Below are 12,002 nucleotides of genomic sequence, written 5' to 3'. Positions count from 1 at the left end.
GCATTATTACATTTTATATCTTCCTTTGCTAAAATTTTTACTTTTTGTCAAAATTGGCTTTAAACAAGATCATTCAGATGCATTCATTTGCACTCGGAGAAAAATTAATAGTTCATTGATGCATCAACCAGGTGCAAATTGAATTAGTACGATAGAAGCCATGTGAAAAGTAAAGTAAAAATCTCCTGTTTTTGTCAGCAGTCTTCTAAACATGTATTTACCGGTCTTTGCCTCTCTGCCATCTCTCTTTCCCACCTGGCACCTCCCCTAAAGCTCCAGGTGACAGGATGATGACATCCTGTCCAGACGGTGTTCTCTTTTTCTTTTCGCAACCCGTTAATGTAAATGGAAAGGTCCCCTTGTCTGAATCCCTCTCGTTTTCTTACTCTGATCCTTGTGTGAAACCCGCTTCCCATTCTCTCTGATCAAAGTGCATGAGCGCACAACGCAGCACTCCCTGAAGGATTCCAGAGTTGCATATCTGTAAAAGAGGCATCCACCCAAGAAAATAAATTATTCTCTCAAGCAAATAGCTGGATATGAATATTTTATTACCGATTTCCTGCTATGGTTAAGGGGATAGAAGTAAGTGGGATATAGTGTAGTTAATATATTCATACAAAAACAATCCTTTAATCACCACATTCCTCAGATATTATTTATAGTTTTTGGCGCTTCAGCTTTACTGACAGAGAGGCTAATCCCATCTGCTTCCAGAGCACAAGGAATCAATGGTTGTTCCTATTTGAATGTTGTTTTTATTTTTCTTACCCTGTGAAACAACTAGGCTAACTCATTTTTTCCTCCAAAAAAGGTCTTATGCTTTATTCATCTTTGACTTACATCGACTCCTTCTTGATTGTGACAAATGGCAAATCAAATAAATGTGATGACTTGTTGTCAGTGAACATGCTAGCTGGATTTAGCCTCTTGGAACGCCTGGTGTGCCGCTGACATTTGTTTATTATTCTTTTAAAATACAGAAATATGAAGTTGTTTGACTCGGACAAAACATCCTCGCTAAGTTCCTTCTCTGTTGCGCCGCCCTTTGTAACGCATTCACAGCACAAAGCATCTGCTGTATTAAAGAATTCCCTTGCAATACAGTCACCCTAAATTGCTTTTACTAAAAAGCGGAAGCTTAATGCACCCGACCGACATAAGGCATTTGAGCAAACGAATTGACAGACAGTTCTCACAGAACTGAATGTAACTGATAAGAGAATCCATTAACTCTATTTTCCTTCTGTTTCATTCTCCGTCTCTCCCTCACCCCCACCTCGTTTTTTTTCTTCTTTTTTTTTCTGAGCCCAATAAAATATCATTTGAGCCAGTATTGGAGGAGTTCAACAATTAATTTAATGCTACTGCCATACTTTGAAATAGAGTATGGGTGAAATGCAATAGCAGGGAGTGTTATATGTAATCCTGACCAGGAGCATGAGGATGGGGAGTTTTTGTTTTTCATTAATGAGTTATCAAAGCACAGCAGATGGGCTGGGATGAGCCAACAGTTTTCCTTGTTAATGAAGTGACTTTCTAATATGACCAATATGGATCCATAGACTAACAGGATAGAACATTTATGAGAAGGTTTTTAATATTCGTTGGTGCCATTTTTCACCTTATTTGATATAATCCTTATTTATTCCTTCAAAATATAAGAAATGATTGCTGCTTTTAGACTCGGCTGATTCATCATCATGTTTATGTGATATATTTACTTACTGTACAGTGACTTTGGAGGTCACCCATCAATATGTGAGTACATGTATACAGCAGCAAAAGCCTTCCAGTCTGTAACCTATAACTTCTTGAAGCCATTTCACCCCACATCCTGGCACACGGTGCAGCAGATGGCTAATAAACACATTTGCTACTTAAAGCCCAGGCGTTGTAGTGTTTGTAAAATTCAAATGAGATATAGTGATGGCACCCTCTCTGTGTGAGATCATTGGTGCAACCGAGCAGTTGGAAGTACTTATTACGCCCTCACTGGACCGGCAAACTCATTTGCATGGGAAGGGAACCATGCTGCGGGAGATGTGTTGTGTTGCACAGGTCAAGGAGAAACAATACACACATTTTAGAAATTATAAAGACAACAGAACCAGACTGGGTATCATAGCCTTAGTAAAGAAGTGCCATGTTAGTATTTGGACAGCATTACTGACAGCTGAATGCCAAATGGAACACATTTTGTTCTTACAAAATCTCTTTTTTTTAAATTTGCATAGCCAGTATTTGATAGTGATGCATGCATAATTTTTTTTTGTAAAAACCAGAAGGACTTGGAAATACAGTTTTGCTGGATGCAGTCATACGTTTTGTAGCTTTCACTCACACAAATCCAGGTTTCCAGGTCACAAGGTGTGTATAGTAAGTTCTGCATGTGCCAAAATGGACTGTGACTGGAAAAAAGGGAGACAACAAAGAGACATCCTGACCCAAAGCCCAAACCACCTCAAACTCTAAATGGACTTCCTGAACTTCTTTCTCACCCCGTCTGAAAATATCTAATATTTCTACGTACTCCAAAAAGCTACACCTGTAGAAAAATATTTGCCTAATCTTCTTTGCAAATAGTTGAAAATGAAAGAGTTTGGGAACATAAGTTGTCAATTACTCCCACAGATTCTCAAATGAATTTCAATCTGGACTTTGACTAAGCCATTCTAACATGCTTATATTCCATCGTAGCTCTTGATCTTAACTTTTTATTAACCCTATTATACGTTTTCTCCACTTTTACCCAGGAATTAGCTCTATCCATGTCTCACCTATGCTGCACCTTTGAAGGAAAATAATGCCAGGAGTATCAAGCTCCATTCCTCAAGCACAGATGTCCCACAACTTTTAGATGAGTCTCTGCTTCAACACATCTAATTCAAATGATTAGGTCAATTTATGGTAATGGCAAATGGACTGAACTTACATAGTGCTTTTCAAGTCATTTACATTAGAGCCACATTCACCTATTCACCCCCACTAACACGCACACATTTATACACCAAGTAGTCAACTTGGGGTTAAGTGCCTTGCCCAGGGGCACACCAACATAAAATAGCTGAAGTCAAACCTAAAATCTTACAATTGCAAGATGACTACTCTACCCACACAGCCATAGTTGCCCCTATATTAAAATCAAGAGCACAATTTAGTCGAACTTGACTGTTGATATATTTTTCTCCATTTGAATCAAGTTTGTTGAACTAAGGACACAACTATGAGTTTCTGGGCTGGAGTTTAATACCCTCGGTGTCATACAGTGTCAGTTTTATTTGCACCAACAAAGCTCTGCATCTCAACAAGAGTTCAATATTTTTTCTGATCTCACCAGAGGAACCATTTTCTACATGCATGCTGCGTTTTCTTTGGCACAACAGATATACAGAGGGACAAACAACAAAATACAAATACAAAAAAAAAACCTCTCTCCTTTTCTCTTAAAATCATATTGTATGGTTTGGTTTAGTCCAGAATGCATTAGAGAACTAACTGGACATTAGTAGAGTCTATTGAGAAATATCTGACCAGATATGCAAGATGTCAAATCAACCAATTTATTTATCAAGTCAAATTTCATGAGAATATTTTAATCTTGGAGGTCCTCCTACAATAAACGGAGCTGTCAGGAAAATTGAGCGTGATACAATCGATGTTTGCCCGAAGGAAATTTCAACCTGTCACAGAGAACTGGAAAAGGGACACAAAATAAACCACAGATGCAGAGCTTTGATGATTAGAGGTGTTGTTTGATTAGAGCCGCTAAATTATGTATCGTAATCATGTTTACAGCCAGAATTAATTTAGAATAAGTTTTGCCGACAGGACTTATGTACGTAATCTACATAATTTCTACCCCGATTTTATCCTGAAGCACTTCAGCAACGTTCATTTGGAAATGAGCAGAACCCTGTTGGTGGTTGGCTGTCAGAGCTGCTCATCATTTGGAGAAAATATGGAAGGTAAACGTTTTGTTGCTAATACAAAGCACAACTCTCATCCTGTTGAAAGCAGCGGTAGAGTGGATGCAATCAATATCCTGTGTAGGGGGCAGTGGTCTAATTTACACAGCCTTGATGTGGTGATTAAATACAGGTTGATATGAGAGACGTCGCTGACTTGCAGTAGTTTGAGACAATCACAGTTTCACAACGCACACAATATTAATACTTTCCCTTTCTTCACTATCATTTTGTTTATTTCCCGGATTTAAACTTGATATTTTTTTAATCACAATTACTCCACCCCGCTCTTCTCTCTCTGTCTCTGCCGCCATTGCTGCCCTTGTCATCCATCAAGGAGTTGGTGACAGCGAGGGCCCGTGTCCTTGGACATGTAGAAAAGCCCTGCTATTGACTGGCATGATGAGCCGCTCTTTCCTTGTTCCTTTCCCGCAATCCCCATAATCCCTCTGTCTTAGCTGCCAACACGGCGCACTCATCAGGACCACAGGGGCAGTGGATGGGGGGCCTGCTGTCGCCACATATTATATCACCGCTCAGAGAGGGTTATGCCTTCGCTTAAAGCTGCCCACATGGATGCATAGGGGAGAGGGAACACCACAGATGAGCTGAAGCATAAAGATGTAAATGGACTCCAACCTTAGCGCACATAATCGTATGGATTTACTAACATGAAGTATGACCTCCCACACGTGGAAACTCTGCTGCACCACAGGCGTAGCATGCAACAGCATTTTGTTGTCTCCAAAGGTCACACAGTTGCATCTTATTCTCTCTTTGCAGCAGAACAAACTGACAGATTTGTACAGTGCTGAAGACATACGGTTTATTATCTCTCTATCCCGGGTTCCTTTCTGGCATTTCAGCTGGTGACCGCGGAGGAGATGGATGCTTTCTGAATGTTGGGCTCGCTGCACGACTGCCACATGTTGCTTTCTCAATTAAATGTCTTACCAGTGTTGTCTGAAGAATTATGCCTGCATTATGTTGTGCAGAGATTTGCAAAAGCGTTCAATTTGAACCTTTTCACGTTTTGTCTCAATAGATCCACAAAATTCAATGTATTTTAATTGGATTTTATGTTATTGGCCAAATGAATGAGCATAATTATCAAGTTGATACCTGTTTTTTGTTTTTATCTCTGGTCTTGGGGTGCAGCCTATTGGCGTCAAGAGAAATGAACGGTGCCCTTGGACATGCCAATAGCATGTCGAGTAGCATGGATTCCAAAGCTACATTTTCATTATAATATGTTAGATATTCCTTACAAAACATCCATGAATAAGTGAATTTTCCACATTCAGCATAAGAATCTACATATACCGCACTGTGAACAGGTGGGGTCTTCTGGGCCACTTTATGCAGTATGCCTAAATGTTAGCTAATTATTGAGAGTACCCAGGTTTTTGATGCTCTGTGTCTGTATTATCTTTAGTGGCACTTTTTACAATTCTTAGAAGAAAAGTTGTAGAGCTTTTGCTGGCAAATTTATTAAACTACAGCCAAGCTATGTTGCTAAAATAGCAGACAAGACAAGCAACATTCTTTAATGAAAACTTGACATGGAAATAGGGATTTATTTTTTTTTTATATCACGTAACATATCTATGAAATACTTTGGAGTTTGTGTTATGTGATAAAATGCGTAAAACCCAAAGGCTATGAATACTTTTTGAAAGCACTGGTTATGTGTGAATGTCATCATTCATGTAGGTTTGGCATTAAATCAGCTGTGGAACTGAAATCATGTACAGGAACCTCACTGATAGATAGGCATATAATAAAAAAAAAGGCTTTTACACAGCAACAGATGCATTGTTTATTCCAGACGTTTATCTCTATCAAGCCAGTTGCTGGATAAGAATTTGCAGATGGTATTCTGCTGCTCCTGTACACTATACAGTGTAGAAGATGATAAAAGAGTGAAGGTGGCAGAGCAACATTCTGATTTTATCTGTTTGTGTGTGTGTGTCTGGATGTGTGTGTGTGCCTCATCAGGAAGCCGTGAAGGAGAACCACAAGAAGAGGGAGATGGAGGAGAAGATCAAGAGAGCCAAGCTGGCGAAGGAGAAAGCTGAGCGAGAGAAGCAGGAGCGTCAGCAGAAGAAGAAGCAGCTGATTGACATGAACAAAGGTACGCTGCTTCTCCCCATGCTGCTCCCGAGACGGAGACGGGGAGTTCAGGGGACAAGAAGCACAAGGGTGGAGAGAGGGTTTCATGGAAATTTGCTGCACACAGATTTGAACTCAGCCGCTGATACTAATGTAGAGAAGCAGGGGGAGGGAGTCCTTTATTTTAGTTTATTTTCAACTCTCATGTTTACAGTGCTTCCATAGCTCAGTCAGTGCTTCCAGACAAAAGAGAGGTTATGCTAGAATTGGTATTTTCTACTTATCCACATTCTGTAGACAAAAAACATTCTCCCCCTGCTGCATCTAAAAATTGAACACATTTTATTCAGTCATGCTTCCAGCTATTGGAAAGTAGTCACAAATAAACTCAAATATGTTGTTTGCTTACAGAGACACATGCTGGAAAATACGGGCTGCATGTAAAGATAGGAAATTAAGGCCCGCTTTATCGACTAAACTGAAGATTGCTGTGTAGATGGCAATCTCAACATGATCATTATGGCTCTGGTAGTTTACCATTCATTAATGAAAAATTGCTTACATTTCCTTAAGCAATGTAAGGAAAAACAAAAGAATAACATTTTCCAGAAACGCTATAATGACTCCTCTGTCCTGCAGCAATGGCAGCCAGTCATGTATTGATCAGTGTGAGCTGCCATTGTTTCGCACATGGAGGAAAAATACAGTGACAGAGGCTGATGCTTGTGTCTAGTTATAACAATGACACTGAAGGAATTTCAAGCCTGGGAGGCCTTACAGGCAGTCAGTGCACTCTTTTGTCCATTATTTATTCATATTTTTTGACTAACAGACTGGGATTTCCACACCAGTTTCTAAATGTCAGTGCTAGCCAAGGACCTCTCCATCGCCCAGCCTCATTGGGAAATATGACAAGACAGTCTCCAGCACGCCACAGACTCTCCAAGATAATTGATGCATGCTACAGTACTTCTCTCGCTCTTTTTTTTGTTCCCTGAGCAGAGACCTCTCTGAAAGCTCTACTTTCAATAATCCAACATGGCTGAGCTGAAGGACGCTGTCTACCCCCTCTCTCTCTGTGTCTGGCAAACCAGATGGAGAAGGATGGAGAAGTGGTGCGATATTAAATATTTCTGCCAGAGCAGATTTTGATCTTGGTTTCTGAATGCCATAATATGACATTCAGAATGAATAAAACATGAGGATGACATGGGCAGCGTTGCCTGCAGCCTCCGAGATAGTGGGGGATTGTGCTGCGCACCGACACCTAGATTACTGGACTGTCTCGATGATGGTGACCTTGGAAAATTATGGAAAACTCGCTTTCTTAATCCAAGATGCACTCGGCATGACCAGCTTTTCTGCTGTCAAGGTTCTTACCTGGATGTTTTTTTTTATTAAACCTAGAATAATTTCATGTATTTTTACATGTTTCTATGTGGAAGGCAATCTAACAAGCAGCGCTCTGTTAATGTGTCTGAGGAGTAGGAATTTAAGCTCCAACCAGAAACAGGTGGGAGTGTGTTCAACTTATTTGTTTGTCCTCACACCCGCAGTTTACTTTTTGTTTGGAAGATATAAAACAGTGTCTGTCCTAGGTGTACACACCCCTGTTGAAAGACCAGATTTATGAGACCAGGTTTACGAGATGCAATAACAACGCAACAAGGAGGAAAAATGAGCTTTTCCAATGTTAATTTATCACATATCCTTTACATTGAAACTGAAATACCAAAATATCTGTGAGGGGGGAAGACATAAAAAATTTAATGAGATGCAGCGGCCTGGTTGTGAAGGGAGTGCATCTTTGGACTAATTCTGGGTTGAGAAATAGGATGAATTATTATCAACGTAAATTTTTGGATACACTCACCCTGCGTCTTGTTGTCACCAGTGGGTGAGTAAAGTGCAAATCATCTGGGATGTGTGATTGATAGGAGTGCATCAGGGCAGGGCCGTGTACACATCTAGTTGTGCGTTGCGCTTGAGGCAGTTTAATTAACTTTTTCTATCTTACCAGACAGGCTAAGCCATTTATGGCTTGATGTAGACTATATCTTTATATTGTGGAATCTTGTTTGGCCTTCTCTGTGCTGAATGCATTGTAGGCTTACTAAATGAGCCACAGAAATCCAAACAGACCCGATCATCAAGCAAATAATTTCACCCCGACACTGCCCAGGCCAAAAATCTAAACTGTACCTTGCCTACAGCCTCAGACATTTCAGGGATAGTGTTGTGCACCAACAGAGGGTACTGGCCTAGCTTAATAATGGTGAACTTGAAAATATAGAATATCCACTTTCCTAATGCAAGATGTGCTCAGCGCTGCCAGCTTTTCCTCTGTCAAGGTCGTTACCTGCATTATTATTTTTTTTTTACCTTGACATTTTTTCCTGTTCCTTCAGTTGTTTTTCTTTGTGGAAAGCAATCTAAGGAAGGACAAACGCACGCAGGGCCCCGTTAATGCGTCTGATGAATGGGAATGTAAGCTCCAGCCAGAAGAAGGGTGGAGGTGAAAGCAGCTCGGTGGTTTGCGTTCGTGCCCCTCGTCTCAGTTTCCTTTTAAGCTGTTTGGTTGGAAAATATATAGCAGGAAATTCAATGTTTTCTTGTTGCACATCTTTCTTCTCTGCGCCTCCTCTCCTCCCTGTTTGACAGCCTTGGCTTGAGACTCTCGGCTCTTGTCTCCCTGCCTGCTCTAAAATTCTACATGTGCTTCATATATTCGAAGAGTTGGTTATTTGAGGTGATTTTCCTATCAATATTTCATGTGGAGCATCACTCTTGTTTTCCGCAATGGTTTGGGAAAACACAGAAGTGAGCATCACAAAGAGACTCGTGTAATTCCTTTCACCATTAATTAATCATGGCTGAGCATTTTTGACATTAATTTTGAATTCTGGGGGTTAAAAGGCTAAATGAAATCCTGAAATAGATAGTTTAGACACCTGCTCTTAGAGATCAAACTGATAGAAATTGAGTAGAACCAGCTATGTTTGCTGTGTTTTTGGATGCATAAGCTGAGCAGATGGGGTAAACATATGCCTATTGTGTTATGAGAATTAAGCACAGGTCAGTGTCTTATCTATTTTAGGGATTTACTGGTTTGCTCATTTTGTGGCTTAAAGGACTGCTTGATGGATAATAGTATTTTGTTTAAAGCAATTTCAAGAGTCTATTTTTGAGAAGGGATAGATTTTATTTCATTTCACAAATTGCAACCTAATCCTCTTTCCTCGCAAATGATTAACAATGAAATGCATTTTTAATGAGAGTTTAATTCATTTAGCTTTTTGCCATGATGGCACCAGGATGGAGGGAAGAGGAGAGGGGGAGCAGATAAACGCTTTTAGGAAAGTGGTAATATAAAAAAATACCCCTTGAAATGATGTCCTCTCTTTGTATCACTTTTCCAACAAAGTGACAGATAGATAAGAGGAGTGCATCACTAAACACTCCTCTCAGTTAAGTATTTGAAATCTTAATGTATGAAATATCTTATAAAATCATTACCCAGTCACTCAATTTGTTTTAATTTGCTCTAAGTGGATTCTCTTGAACTGACCAGCTGTTCAACATTTACAGTACCACTTTAGATCAGTGGAAGTGACTGTTGAGCTCTGCAGAATATGAACTCAAGCTAATGCCTGTCTCTATTACAGGCTAAGAGCAGGATATTTTTACTGCAAGGAAATGAAATGAAACAATGTCAACAGCAGAAAGCTGGGCTCTGCACAGAGCTGCAGTGTGGTGGAGGACTTGAACTTTCCTTCTCTAAAGGCATCGGAGTGAAGAGAACCAGGCCCCTCTGGTCGCCAGCATGGCTGGCATCACTGGGGTCAGCCCCCCCATCTGGGGCGAGTGTCTGAACCCACATGTCATCTGCGTATTCCCAGTCAAATTCACTAAGCTCTGAAAAGACCCGGAAAGCCTGTACGCTTTTTGAGCACAATGTGGTCTGGCATGAAGCACATATGAACAAAAAAAAAGAAAAACACAGCAAATAAGTAGACGCCAGTAGACCGTTATGCTTCAGCCAGGTACCAGGAAGACCTTTTTATGAGAAACGTAAGCAAACAAATTCTGATTTTATTGGCATTTTGTGTATTAGACAAATAAAAAAGGGAAAAATTGGTACATAGTTTATTAGAGATAAAAAAAGAGCTTTGCATTTCTTTTCAAATTATATTCTGTAGATTGTTTTGCTGCCTCTAACAGTTTTGAACACAGTTCTTATTCATAAATATGCTTTGATCTAAACCAGAGGTCTGTAACCTTAACAGAGCCACAATTGTCAGATGATGTACTGGAAAAGACAACTTTAATTTTTGATAAATATTTACTGTGGTAAATGTGTTCTTATTTTTGAAGAACCACTATTTCATCTATATCTTCAGTTTTTTGAATAAATTAAGACTTGAAAACCTGTGCACAAAGAGAATAGATAAAATCTCTTCAGTGTGATATTGATATTTGTGGAAATCTATGCAAAACAAAAAAATACATTTCCTACCTAATAAGAAAAATATATGTAATAAATAACTGATGTTGTGGAAGTTCGATGCAATTAATTCATAAAAAAAACTTAATAGACTACTAAAACTGCCATATTTAAAGACATGAGTTAGTTCTTTATCATTTTATCCAGTTTTAGCCATTGTGGAAGGTTTAAAAAGTTGCAGATGGCAGATATAAACAATTTCATTTAGATTGTGTCTGTATGTGAAAGGTCGTCGCCCTGCTTAAAGATGAACTTTAACCCCTCATCTTGTAGGTTTTCTTCCCGTCATACCTTGTATTCAGCTCCTTCCTGCTGAAGTATTTCAAGCATCTTTTTTTTTATCAGGACAGCGTGCTTACTGTGATGTGTAGCCAGTTTTCTCCCACAAGACTAAAAGTTGTTGATTTTTTCACTTAAGTTGTGGATCTCCTATGGAGTTACCATGAACCTCTTGGCTTCTTTGTCCATTAATTTTCTGTTTGCCAGACTTATTAATTTTGGTGAAAAGTCATTTCTTGTGTTCTGTTTCTATAAAATACATGGATTTTTGAGGTTGTCATGTGACAAAGTATAAAAAATCAGGTATGAATACTTTCAGGAGGAAGACATTACACAGTTGACTTTTTTAACCCCCTAAATATCATCAGCTGTTTCACTAAAACCTTAAACATACAAAAACTCTAAACATGCACTTATCTTTTTTATTCTGTCTTTATTGCATCATTTTTTTGCTGAATGGATGGAAGGCCACCCAGCTGCCTCAATCCACTGCAACAGCTTGCAGACACCACAAAAATGCAAATCCATACATTTCTTTGCTTTAACATAATACAGTTTATTATAAATGTGTTTTGGCATGAGACATATGTTCCAGCATAGTCAGACAATATAGAACGTACAATATAATAATCTTTTATATTGTTATCTTTGCTCATTCAGCATCTGGAAGCTGGATAAAAACAACTTAAAATCTATATTTACACTTACAAATCATAAAGCCTAAAGGTGAATGAATTAATGTGCTGGTAATAATGGACATAGAGTTCAGCTCAAGATAGTGTCTCCACAGTTGATTTTTATCGCAGAAATGTGTGTCCTCCTTTCCTATTCCAAAGCTCAGTGGATGTGTGTGTGTTTTTTGTTTTTTTTGAGCTGCTAAGTTTTTTAGGCATTCTTCCCTCTCAGCAAGGCCTGCTAAAATGAGGTCTCCATGTCTGTATGATTCTCTGCAGAGAGCAGTTGGCATGTTGACAATGATGGGCCTGCAGCTTCTATTTATGCATCCTTCTTGTCAAACTTTCACTCGCTGTGGATCAAATGGTGTATGTTTACACAAATAAAAAAGTGGGCTTCTCAGGGAGAGGCGTATATTTTATAAATATGAGGGAAAAATAAGTTGGTGAGGTTAGTTAGGTTAG

General features: G+C 39.2%; 1 protein-coding gene across 4 annotated transcripts in view; it reads left to right on the top strand.

Annotated features, from left to right (window-relative positions):
• diaph2 (diaphanous related formin 2) overlaps nt 1-12,002 on the top strand; it is a 454,593-nt gene that overhangs the window by 361,564 nt on the left and 81,027 nt on the right. For all 4 annotated transcript variants that reach the window (XM_023328256.1, XM_023328254.1, XM_023328253.1 and 1 more), the window contains one exon: nt 5,967-6,102. In XM_023328256.1, coding sequence (XP_023184024.1) covers nt 5,967-6,102 — 136 coding nt within the window. The remainder of the gene's footprint in view (nt 1-5,966; nt 6,103-12,002) is intronic.

This window comes from Xiphophorus maculatus, chromosome 23, assembly GCF_002775205.1.
Source record: "Xiphophorus maculatus strain JP 163 A chromosome 23, X_maculatus-5.0-male, whole genome shotgun sequence".
NCBI classification, from domain to species: Eukaryota; Metazoa; Chordata; class Actinopteri; order Cyprinodontiformes; family Poeciliidae; genus Xiphophorus; species Xiphophorus maculatus.
This window is presented reverse-complemented; position numbering and strand designations above follow the sequence as displayed.